At 27.7% G+C, this 24,245-nt stretch overlaps 1 protein-coding gene across 3 annotated transcripts in view; it reads left to right on the top strand.

Annotated features, from left to right (window-relative positions):
• The first annotated feature begins 607 nt into the window (after positions 1-607).
• The window catches only part of LOC142327866 (prostatic acid phosphatase-like), a 54,232-nt gene continuing 30,594 nt past the window's right edge, over positions 608-24,245 (top strand). For all 3 annotated transcript variants that reach the window (XM_075371223.1, XM_075371221.1, XM_075371222.1), the window contains exons 1-3: positions 608-1,257; positions 12,791-12,892; positions 22,373-22,609. In XM_075371223.1, coding sequence (XP_075227338.1) covers positions 1,069-1,257; positions 12,791-12,892; positions 22,373-22,609 — 528 coding nt within the window. In that variant the 5' untranslated portion in view covers positions 608-1,068. The remainder of the gene's footprint in view (positions 1,258-12,790; positions 12,893-22,372; positions 22,610-24,245) is intronic.

A 24,245-nucleotide genomic window follows, 5' to 3' on the forward strand; every position in this document is an offset into this window, starting at 1 on the left:
AACGAACACCCGCAGGCGGACAAACATGTAATCCTAACGGAGGTTTTGGTTTTTACTTATTGAGCTAAAGAACCCTAAAAACTAAAAAGTAGGAAAGGTTTTTATAAAAGCCGACCACGACAAATACACAGCTGTAATATAATTTACAGATAATGTAAAGTATGATAGTATGAAGTAACAAACGAGCAACAAGTTTTGTATTTATTTAACATTGTAATTTTGAAGTAACAAACGAGAAACACGTTTTGTATTTATTATTATTATAATTTTAAGTTCATCCACGGGAGGCTTCCGACTCCAGCTCGTATAAATAAAGTAACAACTTGTCTGTATAATATTAAAATATATACATACAACTATGTACATGTATTTACTTTTATAGTTTACTATTTATAATTTTTTTTTTTTTTTTTTTTCATGAATGTCTAATAAAAGGTTTTTCTATATGGTAGATCATTTTATAAATACAAAATTTTGTTGCTTATCGCATTTTACATACTATCTATAAATATTAGTACATTTGTACTCTTTGTCGTTGTTAATAAACTTTTTTATTCATTATACGGCGCATTATTTATTACTGAACAAGACAATATCGTATGACGAAACAGTCAGCTAGTAGTCAAAACTGGTCAGCTGGATGAAAAAGTTCGATTATTGCAGCGTACGATGTAGTGTTAACCAGATGTGTACATCTAACGGTGCTAAAAACATAACCTTTTCACATGTGAATTATCTTAAGTGGGTTATAAATGTTTATAAGTGTTTTATTTACATATATTTTCTTTAAAGGGTTTTTTATATCTATTTTTTATTTTACAATAAGCTCGTAAATCATAATTTATAATTATTAATTTTTAAATGTTATGCTTATATTTTAAATCATTGGCGGTTGTTTACGTTTTATTAGATAAAAACTTATCTTAATTTTTTAATATTACTCTGCGAATCTTTTGTGAACTTTTGGTAGTGAAATTTAAAACTTCTTAACACAGTACATGAACATTTTTTCGTCAGTATTATTTTATCTTACTGAAGTTTCTTTCTGTTTTTTTGTCGACACTCAAAATGATTAATAATAGTTATAGGTCTCGATCATTTGTTTTAACACATCATCACTCTCATAACAGATGGATGTTTATTAGTGTAATATTTCTAGGAGGTATTATTTTGTCACTTCTTCTGGCGTTTGTTGCTTTCGGATCTGATTTCGGTGATTTACAAGAACAATCGTCTTCATTAAAATTAGTTATTATCGTAAGTAAAATAATTTATTCACATTTAATCATTATTGTTCTAATATTTCTGTCACCTGGTACAAGTGTAAGTGATAGTTTACGTTTACCAGTGCTCTAACCTAAACTACCCTATAAAGAAAAGTTAGAAAATAATAATAAGCGATTAACCTCTATCTCTATAGTTATTTTTATCATTAATATTACGACTGAAGCTTAATAACTAATCATTTTTATTTTAAAGCTTATCCTATGACCTGAATCTCAGCCAAGTTTCTCAGTCCAGCATCTACCTAATCCTTAATGCATAATATTCATGATGTTGTGGTCCTGGTACCTTAGCTATTTAAAAATAAAATATTCCTGTTAACTAATTGTATCATATGTTCTTTTTCCAATATTAGCTGTTTTTATTTACTCAATATTAGATTCAGTTCGTAGCTGTAATTTAATTCATCAAAAAACATGTGTGTGTACTAAATTTTTCATACTAAGAAAAATATATAAAAAAATCGTTTTAATAACATTAGTCATAGTTGTAAGATTTAATATCTGCTTAGTTAATACAGCTGTAAAATGTTTCACTTGTACAAACATCTTACTGATCGTCACAATTAATGATGTCTTAAGTATAGTATATTTTTTACATTCATTATTTCATTATCAGAGAATAGTAGCTAAATCTATTGGAGGGTGATATGTTTTTCTATAAATTAATTAAGAAATTATAATTCTCATTCATGTATTTCATTATGGTTATAATACTAACATTAAACATTTAAATGAGCATCTGCAGTGAGTAATTAAATGAGCATCTGCAGTGAGTAATTAAATGAGCATCTGTAGTAAGTAATTGTTAAATTCTGTATTTTGTATCGTTATTAACAATTGCAGCTCATTGTAATAATACTAATAATTTGTTTCCCGTAATTTTTACAGGATTTGTTAAATAAAAAAAGATTATACCATAACAGAAAAAAATGTATTCAATTATAATTGTACTGATAGATTTGATGCTAAAATATTTTGCTTTTTCTCAAGTGTGAAATAATGATCGCTTTTTCTGTAAGTTGTTGAAGTAAGTTTGTTTGTTGTATATACTTTAAATATTTGTTGATATATTTTAATCTATTATAATTCTGTCTATTTAAAGTTTAAATTAGATTTTTATAATAATATAACAAACTAAGGTCCTGTCATACCTTGACTTTGTGGCATTTTATCAGTTTGTCTCTGTGATGCATTTATGGCCAAACAAGTTTTACAGTTTTTATGAGATTTTTCTATGTTGTACTTTTCTACTAATGAAAATTATGTACGACTAACAGTTTTTCTTTCCAAAATGGCAGACAATATAACTTAGAATATCATCTATTATCCATTGAGCCTTCATTCACCACAACTCAGTGGTTGCTGCCTTACATATTACTTTATACATATTAACTTAGTTAATGTACATAAAAGTAAAAAAATATGCTTCTTGTTAGGCAGGAAGCGTATTTTTTTTTTGAACAAGCCCTAAAAGTTTTGGATTTTTGATCCAATTCGTGCAATAGGCAGGTTTTAATGTTTCCTTTACCTATTTTTTTATCTCTGCCATGTAACACACTATTAGATGAATAAATAAATCGAGGAGATGTTTAGCAAGATTTTGTGGCTAATACAAAAAACATATGCAAAAAAAAACTTTTAAGATATAGTGGAAGGATATAGTCCTCAAGTTATTACTTAATGATTTCTGATGCCTTCAGAAACAATACATAAAAATTACTTACAAGAATTTTTTTTAGCACTTACTTTAACCCTTCCACAATTAATTAAAATTCACAATTCTGTTTTGTAATATAATTTAGATTAAAAATTTTAATTTTTACATTATTAATTCAAAAAGTTTGTTAAATATTATATAAAATAACAGGGGTCTGGTGTTCACATAATTGTAATATACTAGTAAGATGTTGTAGAAGTTTTAGATCTTTAGTAAGATGTAAAAACAAAGATGTTTTAGGACTTGCTAAGCTTTGTTTGAGTGATGTAAGTGCATATAACAAAAAAAATGTTTATCGATTCAATGTGTGGAAATATATTTTTATTTGTTAAAATAAATCTGTCATTATTCAAACCTATTAAAACTTTGATTCAGAGTTCTCAAAATTCATATTTATTTGATTTGAGATTAATAAAAAATATATAAATTGTACTCTCAGTTGCTCTAAAATAATAATTCCTAATTTTTTACAATAATTAAATTACTGCAGACTTGCCAAAATTATAATGAAAACATTCTTAAATGAAACATTAAAGAAGGATATAGGAATGAAATAAAATATTAAGTAAATGTAAATTTAAATTATATAATGAAAAAATGAGTGCTACACATTTTTTGTTAAGATTCTTCAAAAACTAGTAGAATTGAACATTTCTCAGAACAAAAAAAAAGCATCAAACATAGTGGTCTGTAATTTCTCTTCAAAATTACAAGTAAGAAAGCTCTAATGTGCTTGGGAGTAATACTAACATTACATTTTTTAAATGACAATGATATTTTCCCTAAAAAAATCTTTAAATAATGACAGTTTGAAATTTTCATGTGGAATTCATCTTGTTTGAATAGTAAGTAAGGAATTGAGATTTAAATTGTTTTTGATGGGAAACAAAGTAAAAATTGGATTTAAAGGAATGAATAGCTTCTTTGTGCTTCAAAAAGCTGTACAAAAAAAACAGTGTAGTGAATTCCACTTTGGACTATGTTCCCTCCATAGAAAGTGATCTCTACTTATTCTTGCAGATTATTAGTAGAGTCCATCTTGGAATAAGTGTATTTATAATGGGGTATCATGGGATAAAACTAAATACATGGAAGTTTTGGGTTAAAGTAAATAACAAGTGACATTTAAAGAAATAATGTAATTAGTAGCTGAAGTGTTACTATTTATTTTTTATATGTGTAGAATGTTTTGTATAATTGTGTTCATTAGTAATCATTTATCGTAATTATCGTAATTAATCTGCAGTTAATTTATTTATTAATCTCATTAGTAATCATATATTGTAATTATTTTATAAAAACTAATTTTTTTGTGGTCATATAAAGGAGTTTAATATTACACTAAAACCTATCATTAAAAATAATAAAAAAAATTATTATGTAGTGAAACATATAAAACCTTGAAATCCACTATATTGAATTTATACCATACATAAAAAGGTACTATGACATACACTTACTAAAATTAGTGTAGATAATTGTATTTTTTATGAAATTTACTGGACTAGATAAAATTACAATTCTCATGATTCACAAAGTGGTGTCAAATGCATTTCCCAGGTTCTTTTTGGCATTGTGTAAACATTTATAATCTAAATTTAAATTTTAGGAGATTTTGGGTAATTCCTTTTGAAATTTATTATTTTAAGTTACTCAGATAATGTGCTATTTTTGTAATTGAGGGACATGTAGAGGGTAAAATTTGTAGAGGAAGACAAAAATTGGAACTTTGTGATTTTTGAAGTATATTATCATTTATCTTTGATAAATATCTTTAATAAACTATATCATCATAGTTTTGATATGATGTATGTTGTAATAAAAACTTGTATGTTGAGGTTAAATGTTTAGCACAGAAAAGAAAATCAAATCACATAAATGACTTATGACTGAAAAACGCAACAATGTGCAAGTTTTTTAGTTGTAATACTGATAGTTGCGTGAATTATGATATTAAAAATAAAAATAAAATACTACATCTATAATTCAATGATAACATATTAAGATTCAGCTATCATTGCAAGTATGTATTATAACAACATAAAATTAGATAATATTATTATCACTTACTACTTTTAGTATTTTATTATTTGTTAAAACAAATGTACATGTTTAAATTGATAAATGTGTGTGTGCGCGTATGCGCATTACTGTAATCTTATAGTTAAAAGTTCAAAAATATATTGAATGAGCAGATATGTTTGCTCACAAATATATAAGTAAACAGATGCTTGTAAATATAACGTAGTTACATTATTTATCTGAATCATTGGGGTACTTATTAAATTCATTGAACGAGATGACAAAACATGATAACATTTTAAAATTATTAAATAATTGTCAGTGGTTCATTTTCAGATTAGTTGAACTTATTAAAGATGATTCAATATTTATATTATTTATTGAGAAATCTATCCATTAATAATTTTAAGAAATGTAAATTATGTAATGTAGGAAATTATATGAATTATTGTAGTAAAATAAAACTGTAATTGAAAAAATATTGTAAAATATTTTTATTCACTTTAAAAAAACAAATTTGTGAAATGTTTATCACAATTTACAACTGAATTTTATTTAACTCTTTTATATTGATTTAATTTAAACTTATATTTATCTATTTTTATGATGTTCACAACAAGCAAGAATGATAATTACAAAAAAAATATTAACTTTCTTGATAACAAAGGATATTAAATATTTATTCAACATTTATTCAAGTTACACGAAGACTTTTGTACTATAGTCCAGGCAGTATCTGTTTTAAAATAAGCATATTTGGCATTTTTCTATATGATCATTAATTTTTGCTTTAATGCCTCCGGAATATCATCAGAAATGATTATTTTGCTAGGCTAGTTGAAAAAGGCTTAAATTTTTATTTAACAAAAGTAAAAGAAATCACAAAAATATTCATTTTTTCTCCTATTTCCCTAGATAAGTTGATAACTGTTCATTTTAGAGAAAAGATTGAGAGAGAGAAAATAGTTTAGTTATTAAATTTTATACACGATATCATCTGCATGATTTTAACAAACAAATTATTGTTTTTATACAAAATTTCTGGAACATTCATAGAAGGAGATGTGATGGTGAATCTTTTTCTCTTTAATCTTGTCTATTTAGAAACTGATTGTACTGCCTTGTTTGTTTAATTGGATATATCTCGCGTGTGCATGTGTATTTACATATCAATTTTTATATGTTATTTTTGGTACCATTTTAAACTTATAAAAATAAGCTAAACAGTATTAGAAACAAAATGCAATGATACTTGCAAAGTAAAACTTTTTTAATGTTTCTCTAAATGTTCTCTGTTGTCCTCAGTTTAATAGAAATGGCATATTAAAAGTCTATAAAAGTTAATGTAACTAATGTTATGGGTTGTCATGTATTAAAACTTAGCAGATGCTCTCCTTTTCTAGATAGCCTCCGGTACATCTTGAAAATTGAAGTCCAACAGTAACCAGTTATCATATTAACACTCCGTTTTCCTTTGTAATGGTTTTTCTACACTGTAACATCTTGGTGGAAATATTCCCATGTTCATCACTTACTGTCCCAAGGGTTGGCAGGAAGAAATCCAAATGAGAATGCAGAAATTGGACTTTTAGTGACATAATACTCAGCTCTGTACGCTCAGCTCAGCAGCTGTACTCAGCTCAGCAGCTCTGTACGAATTTAACAGTTTATCTACAATATCCTCGTAATTTTGTGATTTATGGATACCCAGAAAGTTTTTGCAAATGTCTTTAAACTTTAACCAAGCAGTGAGTTCTATCTATCGTTAACAGTTAAAAGTTTCATCTGTTACCAGTTCTGTTAATTGTGAACCAGAAAAATCCCTTCTTTAAGTTATGCTTCACCTAGTTTTCTGAATTTCTGCCTTATGTACAAGAATCCGTGAATGTCATAATTTTTACACCAGTTTTTAATCTTTACACCATTTTGTTTTGATATGAAGGGACAGTAAAATTATTTTTCTGGTTAACTAGAGGGTCATGAATAATGTTTTTAATTCATCAGGTGTTAAGTTCTCGTGTTTCTTCCATTATTTTACTGCATAATGCTGATTCCGAGCTCATTTTTCATATTCACAAATCAAATAACATTATTCTTTGTATCCTAACTTCATGCCTTATAAAAGAACTACTACTTTTAAATTTCCATACAAGTCTCAACTATGTTTTTTATAATAATTTTCATAATGTCATATATTTCTTTCATACTAATTCCGTAACTGGTTGGTACAGAAGTATATTTATTACTATTATGAAGCAGAACTGTTTTTAAATTATATGAAAAGGTGCTACTTCTCAGGTTCACAAACTTGCCCTAATTGTAACATAAGTCATCAATATTTGTTCAATAAACTAAGTAATTTTCTTCACTAAGTATTGAGAAAAATCTTTGTTGGCTTCGATAACCTGAAAATTTAGTACTTTTTTTTTTTTTTTTTTAAGTAGGTTTGAACCTTGTAATCCTCAGCCTGAAAGTTCAGCTTGATTTTTTGATAAGTTTAAATCTCTTACAAAGTCATTTAGCTCAACTTTTGATATATGATGAGGCTCACTGGATTGTAATCAAAAGTCTCAGTAATTAGCGTCTTCTTCCATTTGTCCGCTTCATTATTGTTTTTGAAACAAGTTTTCAGGAACCTTGGGAACTGTAATAAATTTACTGTGAAGTGCAGATGGCAGTGAAGGGTAGAGTATAGTTCATTTAGACTTCTTGGAGATTCCAGACAATTTAAACAAAAATAACAATTTGTTAATCCATCTTTTGATTTAAACAAATGACAACGCCTTTCACTTTTAGTAATCCCTTAAGCTGATATTACTCATCTAATTGACGTTAATCTTATAGTTGCCATTACATAAGTTCCAATTACTACATATTGTGTAAGCCCATTTTCTTGTTATGACAGAAGTTATTGTTTCAAGGTTAACAATTGATTAATAGAGTTAAAATGTATAATGAGCACATAAATATAAAGAAAACATATGAAATAATATAATGTATATATTGTAATATGTATATATATAAATTTTTTTTTTAATTTATACATAAAACCATGCATCGTCTAGCATTAACTATTTCAAAATTTAAATTTTGGAATTTTTCAAAAGCGTAGTGAAAAAATTTGGTCTTCAGATTCGTTTACGACATCTGCGACTTGTTAAGAAACAAAAATTTTGTTTATCAATGTAATTTATTATTAAATTTAAATGATATATGAATATCTAGTTCATGCATAATAGGCTAATTAGTAAACTATTTCATGACATCATTTATAGCCTGGAATTCTGTCCACTGCCATATTCGTTTGAAATATTTCACTTAACAAATATGTATTAAATAATCTTTACCTTTACAACTTACGTATTAATGTACAAAAGTAACGTTATTATTTATGCTTCTCTACAAAGACATTCTAATACCTTATATTAGAGTATTGTTTAAAAAATTGTTTAGGCCATTAACTCGGTATAAAACATATAGTTAGTTGTTTGTAACATCATATTCTGATTGAGAAAAATAAAAAAATTACGAGATAGATTTTTGTTGTGGAAAAATGTTCCATATATAATTTACCTAGTAGGCAAAATGTTAGAGTTAATTTTATTAAACATAAAAAATGACCAAGCAAGGAAACCAGAGATAAAAGTGTTAGAATTTTCTCAGAAGTGCAATGTACGATGCGTTTTTTTTTTAAGTAAGTTCCATTTTGAAATAAAAACAAAAACTTTAAAATGTGAACAAATTTTATTTACTTACGCACAGAAACTCTACATTTATTTACTATATTTCTACGTAGCTGCCTTCATTTTTCACACATTTTCTGTAGTGTTTTACTAGTTCTTTCATTCTCTCTTCCAGAAATTACGCCTACAGTGACTTAAAATACGCAGTAACGCCACTTTTCAATTCGTCGTTAACTGTAAAACCTTTGTGATGCAAACCACTGTTTAAGGCAAAGGAAAAGAAAATAATCCCTGCGAACTAAGGCAGGGTTATAGGGTGGATGACTGAAGATTTTCCAACTAAACTTTTACTGTTACCTCAGTCTGATTGGAGGCGGGGCATTATCATGCAAAAACAAAATCCCGCGGGATAGCATCTCCCGTCTTTTTTTTATCTACAAAAATATTTTAACGTCTCGTAATACGTATCTGCATTCACAGTAGTTCCGCGATCACTAAATTCAACAAGCAACCCTTTTAGTCCTAAAAAAATCGGGTGGGCTGTATCAGGGCGCACGGCCGTTGGTTTAACGTGAAACGTTACAGACGTTGGATGAAGTTCCTCCGAGCTACAGACCGACTAACTTATCTATAAAGTTAAATGGGAGAGCCACCATCGTATTTTTTTAAACAAAACTGAAAGTTTCCGATGAAAAATTTTAGATCTTTCATTTGGCCAACTCTACAGATAAATTGGTCGGTTTGTATGTCAGCGAGTCACTTTAGTGTTTTATTAATTTTTTTAACCTCCAGGACCACCGTTAGGTATTGCTTCAGAGAATAATTTGATTGACAAGTAGCGTGTAAAAATGCCATGCCTGACCGGGATTCGAACCCAGGACCTCCGTATGAAAGACAGAGACGCTTCCACTCGTGCCACGGTGGCCGGGACTTTTAGTGTATTGAATTGAAATAAAAACGAGAGACACTGAATGGTACATGATATTTATTTCGACTAATATTCGATGACAATTTTGTTCAACATTGGTCTGTGATACGAGAAGTAAGAGACAAGGCATAATAAGCAGCGGTAGAAGTGCTCGTGCCGTTGGCGTCGTTCACTGAATGCGCTGTGCCAGCTTTCCCAAACAATCTCGCACGTTTGGCACCGAACATTGGGGTACCTGTGCGTGGCCCATAACCTCCCCTTTCCAATGATGTGCGTAATTTATATTTCCGGCTGGCTTTTACCCGGGCTGAGGCTGACACTGAATTTTTATACTTTTTACATGTTTACTTTAATTTTTTACACATAAATATTGTCCAAAAAACACATATTATTACTTAAATCGATCTATCTCAACAAACTCTAAAACACAAATACACGGATCACCGCGCTATCACGTCTAAGTCGTGAGCTATATTGAAATGAGTGAGAGAGCCAGTTTTGGCCGATCTGCGCTCTGCCTTCTCCCCGTCATCTCGCTCTCCAGTGACGCAAACCCAAATTGGCGAGCTGACCATGTAAGTTATAAAGTGACACCGCATTTACGACTCTGAGACTAATAGTTGGGAGTTACTAAGGCGGGACGATATATAGACCCTTTCGTTACGCTACAAATTTCTGTTCTGGTACCCGTATGTTTCGGTGTGATTTTAAAGACGTTTCACGTCAAATAAAAAAAAAAGCCCGTAGCCATAAACCCTTCTTTACTGAACGATTTTTCCCAAAAATGTTTCAATGTGAGCATCTTTCGTTATGCAGCAAACATCCATCCGATAGGAAAGTTCGTCTCATATTTTAACCAGTATGTGTGGAGAGAAGGAAGCGATACATGCTACATTCATGTGCCTCAAGTCGGGTAAATCTATAGATAGCAGAAGTACAGACAAGATTCTTTACAAAACCCTAGGAAAAATAACATTGGGGTCAGATCGTGTGACCTTGGAGGTTACCGCAAACAAGCTCTGTCATCGGGTCCATGCCAACCGGTCCAGAAGTCAGGGAAAATGTCATTCAACCCATATCATATATTTATACCTTACAGGTATATACCTGTAGGGAAGTTAGAGTTATACCTGTAAGTATCTTATCTGTAAGTAACTATCTTATTGCCAGATAACATTCTCTGTTCCATCTTGCAGTTGAAAGAGCTTTGTACACAGCAAACCCAAATGATTAACTTCTGTTACACTTTGTTAAATGAAAAAGAACGGCCCTCAAACTTCTCTTTGGAATATTGTACAGAAAACATTTAATTTTGGGGATTTCCTTTCATAATGTAAGATTCTATGAGGATTTTCTGACTCCCAGATGAGGTCATTATATGGGTTGAATTTTCCGTTATATGTGTTGAAATTTCAGCTCGTAACTAAACACAATATGATCAACAAAGTCATCATCTTCATGCTGTAACATTTCAATTGTTAAGTCGGCAGGCTTCAAAGTCTGTAACAGTTATAAACATATGGAAGGTTAAGCGTTTCTTTAAAACATTTTCACTGGTATTGCTATTTTGCGGTCAGTCTTTCTAAAAGATTTTTTTAGACTATGCCGGAAAGACTTTCTGATAAATTCAATATTTTCTTCAGACACCCTCGGTCAACCCGTACTCTTCCCTGTACACAGATAACCAGATACCCTTTACATGTTGAAACTGATTAAGCCATGGGTGAATTTTATTGTCACTTGGAGGATCACAGTTCAGTTTTTTCAGAACCCACACCAAATTGTAATTACAGATTCACATTTAAACTGCAAAACACAGAATGCCTTTTGTTCAGGATTCTTCATCTTTGTTATTGCTAGTATTTCTTTCAAATGAAAATATAGGGAATCAGTCTTCGTCCATTCGTGCTACTAAAACTATTTTCTTTGCTCTTAGATTCTAGCCCTAAATTAACACTATACACCTCATCCAAGAGATATTATAACAAATTAAAATCTATTTCCCTTTTTTACCATCTGTTATATTCTACAAAAGTATTAATGGAAATCTAATTCTTACCAATATAACCCAGCACTTTTGGGTTTAATGTCATTGTAGGAATATTTATAAAAAAAATTGATTAAATTTTTTATATAAATATTTTGATGAAAGTAAAATATATTGTTTGATAATAATCGCAAAATAAATGTGCTTTCAATTATTTTTTTGAATACACTTATGATGTTTTGGGTTTGTTATACAAATACACTTGTTATATTTTGGGTTTGTTAGACCAGCCACCGGGTTGGTCTAGTGGTGAACTCACTAAATAGCTGATTTTGAAATTGAGAGTTCTAAGGTTTAAATCCTAGTTAAGGCAGTTACTTTTATACAGAGTTGAATACTATATCGTGGATACAGACGTTCTTTTGTGAGGTTGGGGTTTCAATTAATAATTCATCCCAGGAATGGTCAACCTCTTTTTTTCTGTTTAGCCTCTGGAACCACCATTTGGTATTACTTCAGAAGATGAATGAGGATGATATATATGAATGTAAATGAAGTACAGTCTCGGGTCGACCATTCCTGAGATGTGTTTGTAATTGAAACCCAACCATAAAAAAACACTGGTATCCACGATGTAGTATTCAGAGATGTATAAAATTAACTGCCTTAACTAGGATTTAAACCTTAGAACTCTTGTCTTCAATATTAGGTGATTTGCAATGACACGTTCACTAGACCAACCCAATGGGTGACCTGAAACTGTGCAAGACTACACTTCATTTACATTCATACATATTATACTCATTCATCCTCTGAAGTAATACCTTACGGTGGTTACAGATGCTAAACAGAAAAAAGGAAGGGTTTATTATGAGGTTTTTAGGAAAGTTTATTATTATTATTTTTAATGTATTGATTTATTCATTTTGCAATTGATTTTGGCTATGTTGGGTGAAAAATAATGTATATTCTTCTGGTACTTTAATTTTAGTGCATGTATTTAAGCAATTACGTTGTTTTTTGAACCAAAATTGTTATGGCAATTTAACAAAATTTTATTTTGTGAATGTTGCCTTAATTTTGTATTAAAAAAGTGCTTTAAGCATTCTTCTGTTATAATATTTTGATGATATTTTAACTCTAAATATCACCTTTATTTTGTTTAAGCTTCATCGTCATGGCGATAGAACACCAACTCAGACATATGAAAATGATCCATACAAAGATGAACAAAAATATTGGCCACTTGGTTGGGGACAATTAACAATGGTTCGTATATTTTTTCCATGATTGTTGATTGTTATTCTCATTTTTTTTTTGTATTATTTTATAGGAAATATCTAATTAAAATATCAGTTGTTTTTAATGATTCTTTTTCTCTCTTGTTTTGGCTAATTTTCATGATAAACAGATACAACTCAGGCATGTTTTTAAAAAGTCTTTTTTTTCTTTATTAACCTCTATTTTTGTTAAAAATAAAAGTACACCCCCAAAAAACAGAGTAAAATATTATTGGTATCCAATATATGCAGATGCTTGTTGATGATTACAACAGCAGTTTTTTAGTCATTAAAATGTCACACTGTGCATATTTACTGTAAATAAATATAATAAAATATAAAATTCAATAAATTTAATAATTTGGAGTTATTTACTGATTTACTGTTTTTGGTTTCTGTTTATGTAAAAGATTGATTTGTAAAAAAATAGCTTACCATAAAATTTTTTACATCTTTTGATCAAAATTGCTTTTTTCATTTCATGTAAAGAAATGTTTTTCTTCATTTTTTAAATGGTAATTTCATAAAAGTTTTTAAAACATTAAAATTATATTCATTTTTTAAAAAGAAATTTTCAAATTTAGTTACCAACAAAATAGTTAATTATTTATTTAAAAAATTATTTTTCATATAAAAAAAATATTTTTAATAAAATTAAGAATATATATGTATATACAGAATTTTTCTAAATTGGTTGGCTGGCTATACATTTTTAAATTCTACTTGTAAAACTAAACAAAAAATATTGTTAGTATAATGCCAATTTCTCCTTCGTTCTCCCCCTGTCTGCCATTTTATTGTTTTTATATAAAAATTTATATCTCAAGTTTGGATAGACAAATCACATTAATATTTGGTAAGTGTCTTGGTAATAAAATTTTAAAATTAGCAAAAAATCAAGACTTCAATAACTTCACAAATTACAAAATGGTGGCCATTTTTATTTTTCAATCCATTATATCTCCATAACTATTAGTTTTATCAAAATTTATGTTATTTGATAAAATATTAAGCCTTTTATTTTGAACAAAATGACTTTTTTTTTTAAATCGGTTAAAAAATAGCCTATTTATGGCTATTTTGATAGCCATCAATCAAAAAATTGATTTTGTAATTTTGTATCATAATTATTAGTTCTATTATTGTGAGAAAATTATTACTTAATTTGGTACTAATTTACAATACTAGAATTAACAATAAATAAAACAATTAATATTTAGACGAATTGAACGTTAAGAGGAAGACATGAAAACAGACACAAAATTACAACATCACTTTTCTCGTCAAGTTAAAAAACAAATGAATATTTAGTTAAGGAAATTCATACTAAAGTTAAGTTATAAAACCTCCTGCTTATGAAATAAATTAATACATTATTCAGACCAATTTGTAATTTATTATACAATGTGTAGGTTACTTTAGAAATTAATAGTTATTTCAATGGGTATCAAAAATAACTAATCCTTCCAGAAACAAGCCAAAGCATTTTCCTGGAAGGGAAATTTTACTAAGAAAAGTAATGGGATAAGTTGATTAACACCACAAAAAATTATAAAAGAGGTTAAAGCTAATAATATATTCAAATAATTGTATAAATAAGTAATTGTAATGCAAATATATAAAGATAGTTTAAAAAATGTAATAAATATAGTACTTTACAACAACTTTGATGGTGTTATTAGAAAAATATTTTGCTATAAGTTTAAATAAAAATTAAGGACAAAGATTTAAAAAATTTTGGTTGATTTAATTAGTCATCAAATAGTTCGTGTTTGGTTTTAAAGTATGTTAGAGGTTTATATTTGATTCATTAAGTAAATGGAGCTGCAATATTTTCCTTCATTGTTTGTGTTAACCGTTATGTAAATTAGTAGCAGTATTTTTATGTTCTTAAAAGTATCATCCTACTTTATAAATAGTTAAAGTCAAAACAGCAGTTTTGTTATAATGAGTGTGTTGATATAGAGCAGTGTTGTTATAACCACAAATTATTTCATAATTTCTATATGACACCGATTTTGTAATTTGTTCACTTAGTATATATTTAGATTTTTCAGATTATAGTAATATACTTGCTTTATCCAACTACAGACAGAACATTAAATGTATTTATTAATTATAAAAGAACAGATAATCAATGTTTCACAGGTTACACCTAGATCATGCGCTCGTGTATCAAAATTGAAATAATGGTTTTTGTATTTGTTAATAAAATTTCATATTCTTTTGCTTTCATTATAAATTTTTATTACTTTAAAATAATAATTTTAATAATTTGTACTCAGTATAAATATCCATCTTTAATAATAAATAGTTTGTGTTTAATGTTTTAGTAGTAGACATAGTCAAAAATGATATATATTTCATAGTTTGTAATTTATATCCCACAATTGATTGATTTTTTTTCTTTATTTACAAATAAAATTCATTAACGTATAGCATTTGTGTAAAATCAATAAGTAAACAATGATTGTCTTTATCAAACATTTCAAGAAACAGTTTTTATTTTACCACTTTAAAGCGCAGGTGTGCACACATACACACATGGAAATTAACTTGTTTACCTTGTTCAAGACTTGTTTAATCTTAAGAGGTGATATAATAGTAATAGTTTTCATGATTATTCTGTACAGTTTGAATTATAATGAATTTATACTTATTTAAATATTAACAAGTACATTCTTTAAAGAAGAGTTGAAATACAAAATAATTTAAAAAATACAATAATAAATTTGTGTAAATAAGAGTATACTACAGAATTTATGATATAATTATGTGGAAATGTAGCAATGAAATAATTAATGGGCAATTGCAAAAACAAAAACTTTACACCTAAACTAAAATTAAAAAATTTTACAGATTGTTTCAGGAAGTTTTTGCCATAATTTATAACCATATTCCTCTTAAATTATGGCTGTTGAAAGACACCTGATTTTTCTTCATTAAATAATACTACAAAAAAGCACTATGGTCATAAATTATTGATCAAATTACTGTTTTTATATGCAATCTATAAAAAAATTGCATATAAAAACAGTTTGTTATAAAAATGAATTGAAAAACAGATACCAGAGCTGAATTTCCAGTAGGTTTCTGAGAAATATCTCAAAAAAATTGTGTAAATTTATAATTATCAATAACCAAATAAGACAGAATTTGTCAAGAATTTAATTCTAAGAAAACTTATCTAATTTAATTAAGTAAATAATAAAAACAGAATAAAATTGAAAAATCTAATTTTTATCAAAATCAAACATGAAAAATATTCTGAAAATATTGTTCTACAAATGAGTAAAATATTCAGTGTACTATACTGTATTTAATTGTTTATTTGTCTTTTAGTGGATTCACATTAGGAGTGCTAATCTGCATAATATTAATGGTTATATTCAATTTCAAAATATGCATTGTAAATTTTTAAACATTTTCATAATAGTACTTACTGTATTTAACTAATATCAGTTAGGTTAAACTTCAGTATAAAATAAAAGTGAGAAGAGTACAGATTTTTATTACTGATTCTGGTATAGACTCCGTTCATCAATTATATATTTTTTTATATTCTTGAAATTACTGTTGATTAGAAACCATAGCACAGAAAAGTGTGGTATAAATTCACAAACAAGGAATATGCTGATGTTATTTTATTTACAGATATTTCATTGATTTTGCTAGAGAAGCTCTTGAGGTATATATTTGATGATTTCCTAAGCAGATTATTTTCAACAGCTGGGGGAAGAGGAAGAAAAAGGACAAGAATATTCAATTATTTGAAAGGGAGACAAGGATATAATAATTTAAAAAAAAAAGCTCATGGCAGACTGTGATAGAGAATTCATTTTCTTGATATCTGCCAATAGACAATTCCACTAAAGAGAAAGAAGGAGAGAGAGCTATTTGTAGATACTCACAGAAAACTGTGAAAAAGAAGGTAACTTTGTAACATTGCAACTTATAGAATGGGAAAGTAATAGTCATGAACAGATATAACGTATGATGCAGTGGAAGTCCTTCATCAAGTAATGAAGGTTATGTACGTTACGTAAGTTTGCAAATTTTGCATGTTTTTATATGGAGAACATTACATTCTGAGAATCCTCATTCATACAATCTTCAGTACTTATAACATCTGGAAGAATGTGATTACAACTATAGAATCAATTATGCCAATAGAAATTTAAGATTTAGAAATACTGTAAGAAACCTTATGAAAAAATTGAGTAGTCAGAAACTTATTACTTTTATTTATGTAAAATAATAATAATATAAATAAAACTCTGTTTTAACTTTCTAAAAAATTTACAAAAAATAAAAAATAAATAGAAATAGAATGACTTATAGTCCTTTGCTCCTTTCATATAGTATATGTAATCCCTACCTTCATTAAATAGAAATATAGCTGATGCACCAGTAATAATAATAATAATAATAGTATAAAAGTATTTTGAAATATACAAAATCACTGAATGGGTGAGTTACAAATTACATGAAAAGTTATAACTTTTTTCTTAGAATGTTTACTCTCATATTAGTGAAGAATCTGATTTAAAATTATGCAGGCGATAAACCTTTTTTTTTCATTATCCAAATCTTTTTCTGTTCTTTATTTCATTTAAGTGTCTTCACACATGCATACAGTCCAGTTCTATCTTGTGGTACTTATATTCAATGTGTCTTATAATGTTCATGTTTAATAAATTTATTGGAAATATCTTTGAAATCATAAAAATCAATATTTTTCATCACAGGAATAATGAAAGGCTTATTTGTGACTGGTGTTATTATACTAATAAGGTCCTTTTGAACTTCATACTTTGTTACCAAAGTCCATTTAATAAATCATAAAATATCCTTTAAAAGGTTATTTATGATTAATTTCAAAGACTCCTAATATAGTCAGCCTCATCCAAACAAATTATAATGAGGTCTGTAAGTAAAGTAATGAGACTGGTTAAGAAAAACTTTTTATTTACTATACAATTATACATGGACTCCATCACCTTTGAAATAGTTCCTTGGGAAGCCATGCAATGTGCTTCAAACAGGTTTCCTATCTTCATAGCAATGTTGGAACTCAGAAACCGGAATATCCTTCAAGTGGTCAGTTATGATTTTTTTAAATGTTTTCTACTGTTCCAAAAATAATAGTTCTAATAATATTTCTTATCTTATCTTATCTTATTACTTCTACAATTTTTACAATAAAAATGCTTTCAAGGGTTTCTCTCATCAACAGTTAATAAAAATAAAAAAATTTCTCATAATTAAAACATTAAAAATTATCACATGTACTGTAAATAACTAGTCAAAAGTTAAAATAAAGATATCGCCTTTGGCCAGTCACACATACTGTAATATAGTAGTACAGTAACATATTTAATTAACTTTTTTATTTTACTTCTTATTTTTACTTTTATTTTATTTTAACTTTTGACTACATATTTACAATATAAGCCATCATTTTTAATGTTTTAATTATAATTTGTAATTTAAAAAAAATATTTTGATTAACTTACGATGAGGGAAACTCTCGAAAGCTTTCAATGTAAAAATTGGAAAAGTAATAAGATAAGGTATGAAATATTATTATATTCTGTACTGTAGATGGAAAGTACGTTTTACTTTTGTTTTTGATATATATATATATATATATATATATATTTTTTTTTAAGCTGTAGAATTATCATTGCAATTGTTTAAAACTTTCTTTTTAGTTTTGTTAGAAAAAACACTTTGTATATGTAGGAGGCTATTTCATTCCCATCTCTCACACATACTTTCATTCCAAAGGAATAAATGTATATTCAATGTTATCATTGGCTACAATTACATCTAAACTGAAGTTCGAAGTTTACCTCAAGTTATACATTTCTCTACAGTTTTGAGTCAGAAGAAAAAATACCCAAAAATATCTCTATCGATCCATTATTACTCAGCAGTGGAATATTAACAATGAAGGAAAGTATTACATGCATAGTTATGATACTTAGCCCACTAATTAATGAAAAAGTGCTATGATTTAGGCATGATGCTATCTAGACATCAAGTTTTGAACATTACTTCCTATTATTTCATTACTAAACTTAGTATGTAGGTTGTATATCTTGTTCCTCAGATCACATTTATGAATTACTTTTTTTTGTAATTATTCCATTATTTATTTCACTACCACAAATATATATATATATATATATATATATATATATATATATATATATATATATAAATAGTTAATTAAATAAATACTTAAGTGGAATACATTTAATTTCTATTATTATTTCTATTTTTCTTTTAAATTTCTATAATTAAAAAGGTAATGCAACTAATCCTAATGATCAGGGTTAATTAATTGCTTAAATTTAGTGATTAAGTAATTTATTACTTAAAAAGTGGTCAAGCAGGAATTTTTCCATACCTCTTATTAGACAGTAAATCACACAAACATATAATAGTGGAAGTGAGGTAATGTAGTAACTGAAGTAATCATATATAATCTACTTAAAAACAGAAATTATGTGAATATATTGTATTTTTAAAAAATGAAGAACTATTTTTACTTGTATGATTAAAATACATTAATATAAAAACAAAAGAATTCCAATTATCAAGAAATAATTACAAGAGAAGCAATGCAGCATTTCCAAAATAGCCATCAGTTTCTCGTAGGAGTTCAACATCAGTTCTTGATAATTATTGGAAAAATAACCATAATTGTTTATGTTATTTACAATTTTTATGATATTAAGGAGATGATAATGTAAAATGAAACAATTTTTAAGTTCTATTCTGATTAAAGGAGTGTAAAAATTTAATCCATATAATTCATCCTTGTCATTCATTTAGTCATTACTGGTTTGCATAATAAAATTCAAAAAGGTTATAGATGATAAATCAGCTTAAAAAACAGTCATGAGTAATTTCTGAAATTAAATATTCTAAGGCTTGAAAGAAAAGAAATCTTGAATTGCTTATGTACTTGTTCTGTTTATCTTACATTAATATCATAAATTGGATCCCACATGGCAGAAGCTTACTCCAAATAACGTATACTTTTTTCTTATTTCCGGGACCACCATTGTAGCTTGTGTGAAAATGCCATGCCTGACCGGGATTTGAACCCGGGACCTCTGGATGAAAGGCCAAGACACTACCATCATGCCACTGAGGCTGGCAACTTATGTTTACTTACTTGTAAATAACTTACATTTTAAAAACTGAAAGTGAAGAAGGTTCATAAAAATTTGACTCTGTGTTCTTCTCATTATCATATTAACATCATCATTAAAACTTAAATTTCAGTAAAAAATTAAATTTTGGTTTCTAACTGATTTCTAAATATTATTTTCTACATTAAAATTGTAAATAAAATTATTCTTGCTCCGAAAAAAATAACATAGATGTACATTTGGATACATTAAAAAACGTATTACTTGACCGCTCAAAAATTCTATTCAAATCCTGTTGTATGAATAAATAATAGTAAAATTTGTTAATTGTAAACTTGAAATTTCATCATCTTACATTTTATATTCTTTTACTATGTCTTTAATAAATATAATGAATGATATTCTGTCCAAGTTTTACCTTTTTGATATATTAGAGGGAACAGTTGATTCTTCAGAAGAAAATCCACCAGATAAAATAAATTGCCTGTGATCCTTTAAATATGACTGAATTAAAGAATTAACCCCTAAAAAGTTAAAAGAATTTACATTAACGCCAATATTTCTCATTTTTTCTGCTAAAATTTGATGGATTTAATCAGACTTCGGTCAATCTACGGAAATTTATTCATACAGTATCAAAGATAGATGAATGGATGGAGGAGGATAATAATTCATATAGATAATATGTATACACACATAGATTACTGACAATAAGCAACTTTCATCAATACCTTGAATAAGGAAATAGTGATAATAAGGTAATAAAGGTAAAGGTAGTAAAGGTTTTACCTTTTATAAGGTATTACCTTGAATAAGGTAATAGTGATGATACAGGGGTTGAATTATAAACAACACACATACAATTCATATACTCTGCCGACATTACCTGCTTAATTTCCTTATTCATCATTCCAGCAGTAGAAATACAGCTACTTCAACCAGATACAAATCAGTTCCAAATTAGATATGATAAAAAAAGGAGTTATAGACTTCCTAATAGATAGGAATAGAGTAGCAACACATTTATGAATATACTCTTTCACAATCTACTAACGAGAATGGACAACTTTGCACTACTGACAAAACCAGTAATATGTAATCTACTAACATATTTTGGTATAAAGGATTTACTAAATATTATGTAATTCCAGTTAAAATAAATATTTATTATTGATTAGTTTGGAAGAAAACTATAGTTTTTAGTTAAAGCTATTGCCAATACTTGAGGAAGTGAGGAATTTAAACTAACACTTGAAGATTGTACCTGAAATTGACAGCAGTATGATCAATCTAAACATAGAAAAAATTTGTGAGAAATTCTGGTTAGATATTGGTTTAACCAGGGTTAATTTTACAAAGTCAAGATGTGAGCCAAAATCAAGAGAGTTGTAAAAAATTTGGATTAATGATTTCAAAACATCTCAGCCCAGCCCTTAAATATACATGATGGTTGTTTCTCTGAGCCAACAACAGGTTTTATTTTTTTCAGATATTATGGTTTTTAAAACATGAATTTCTGATATAGTTCCTATCAAAGTAATATCATTACAATATTGTTCTTTTTCTCCTCTACACTCGGAAAACTATTTTCAGATGTGTTTTTTAAAGAAAAATATTCAGATAATGTAGCAAAACTATTCTGTCTTCCAGTAATAACTTCCTCATTTGAAAAAAGTGATAAAACATGAATTATGTTTCTTAATTTTTATAGAAAAAAAAAAATACAAAAAATTTATTTAATTAATGAGAATGGAGTTCTCCCAAATGAGAATTCATTCAAAATTTAATTAACAATCATTCAAAAGTTCATTTAACATGTGCACTTTTAATTTTTATTGCAATGTTTTAATGTTTAGATGAATTATTTTAAAATAATGTACAAATTTTCAGCAAATTAAGATATTTTCCCTAAACATGTACATTTGATTAATACACTTAGATCACTATTATACTGAACCGAAAACCACTGGATTTCTGCATTTTTATCAAAAATGAAAGCTGCATTTAATTTAGAATAAAGGTTCATCCAGTTATAAATCAGTGACAATTTGATATCTTATATAATTTGAGATCAATTCTAAAAATCCTTTTATGTGCTAATATACTGGAAACACTTACATGTATTAAATAAAGGTTGTAGTAATATCAACATTGTTAAAGTAGTTTTTGCTTAATCATAATATACTATGTTTTATCAAGATTCCTTCCTATATTTTAGAACTCTGTTGTTAAATTTAGCAAATTATCAGTAATGTACATGCTGAATATTTCATTAAAGTTATTATAATATTTTTTTTTTTTAGGTAGGTGAAAAGCAGCTATTTGAATTGGGTAAAATATTCCGAAAACGTTATAAATCATTTATTTCTAGATTTTCAGTAAAATCAGTCAGAGTTATGAGTAGTGATATTGACAGAACTCTTATGAGTGCTGAAGCATTATTAGCAGGAATGTTTCCACCAGAAGAGGATCAAATATGGAATAAAGAATTATTATGGCAACCAATACCAGTGCACACTGTTCCAAGAAATTATGACAAGGTAAATTATATATTTTTTTTATAAATATTTGAAACATCTTTATTTTCAGTAATTTGGTGTCTTTCTTAATTTGCAATAACATAATGGTGAGAATAGTTTGTTTTGCAACATTATGCAGCAGAAGGAAATCTGATTTCCTTCTGGATCTGTTATAACATACTTAATTTCTAAAGTACCTAAGCGCTCATGATTTTTTACCCCTTGTAAATAAAAATATCCTTTGAAGTACATGCATAATAGATGTTTCTGATTACTGAAAACAAGTTATTAACACAAAAATAACAGTGTTTATCTTTATATTTTAATTTGTTTGTATTGAAATCAGTTTTATTGATTAGGTTTTTAATTGTTAGATGCCTAACAGTTTTAAATACATAATTTATTAAGACATGTCTGCTGGTCTGTACTGTAAACTGATAGAGATTGAGTTTCATGTAATATTTTTTTTATTTTCCCACTTAAATTGCAAAAATTAGACTCATAGTTATCCATTGTTTCACTCCATTTTGAATTCTATCCAAATTTAATATGTATATATTTTTTTTTGTTTATGCGAGACTTCCTCTGTGCTACTTACTTTACAAATTTATAAAAGTGATTTACATGTGAATAGAAACAGAATACGTACATATTTACAAAAGAAATTATATGAAAACCTTAACATGTGCTATAAATTTTAAACTATGCTATTGGTCTGGGAAGTTGTTGAAAAAAGATTAAGATTAAGGATTAAACTGTAAGATGAACATGAAAAGAAGTATAGTACAGATATATACAAATCACAGTTCACAGGCCACTTAAACAAGGTGTGCAAAAAATTACAGATGCCAAGTGCATTCTTGTTGCCTCAAGCAGTTCCTTCTGTGTGTACTGGCTTGGTAAAGATGGGAATGAAGAAAACGAGCTGTTGTCTGCTTATCACTGCAGTCACTTGCAACAGGGTCTACAGTAAAACCCAACTTACCATGGTATGTTGTAACAGTGATAGTCATAATGTAAAGAGTGGCTGAAAGTTTCATGGTGTCAAAATATTACAATATCATAAATATAGTGTGAAGATGGGAACTCCACTTTCATTGTATATAAAGAGAAATAGTATTTTGTTTTTTGAATAGTGAAGATGTGAAACCCATCATAATTCATTGATAAACTATTAGTTCAGTGTGGTGATAGATTCCTGTCAGTACACACACATGCATCATTGGTTTAAGAAGTTACTAGAATTAGTTCTGTAACAGTCTTCCAAATAGATCAGCTAAATTGTGTAGTGATTCAGTAACCATTACAGGGGTTGAAGCCATAGTGAAGGAAAATTAGTACATGAGCAAATGATATGGCTGTTCAGTTGCATGAATGTAGGAGACCACATTATTCATGTACATTAAAATGTCTGCTAATTGAGTTCCATATCAACTGTTTGCAAAAATGGAAGAATGACCAATTGATGCCAGCAAGAAACTTTTGTGGTGGTCTGAAGCTAAAAATGGTGGCTTCCAAGGAAGAATTGTCACCGGTGATGAACCTGTTGTCCAGTACTAATAATCAGAACTTAAGTAAACAAGTCAAATATATTTGACAACTAAGCAATTTAGCAAGTAAATTGTTTAGTTGTTAGCAATTATTTTTTTTATTAAAT

This window comes from Lycorma delicatula, chromosome 7, assembly GCF_047948215.1.
Source record: "Lycorma delicatula isolate Av1 chromosome 7, ASM4794821v1, whole genome shotgun sequence".
In the NCBI taxonomy this organism is placed as follows: Eukaryota; Metazoa; Arthropoda; class Insecta; order Hemiptera; family Fulgoridae; genus Lycorma; species Lycorma delicatula.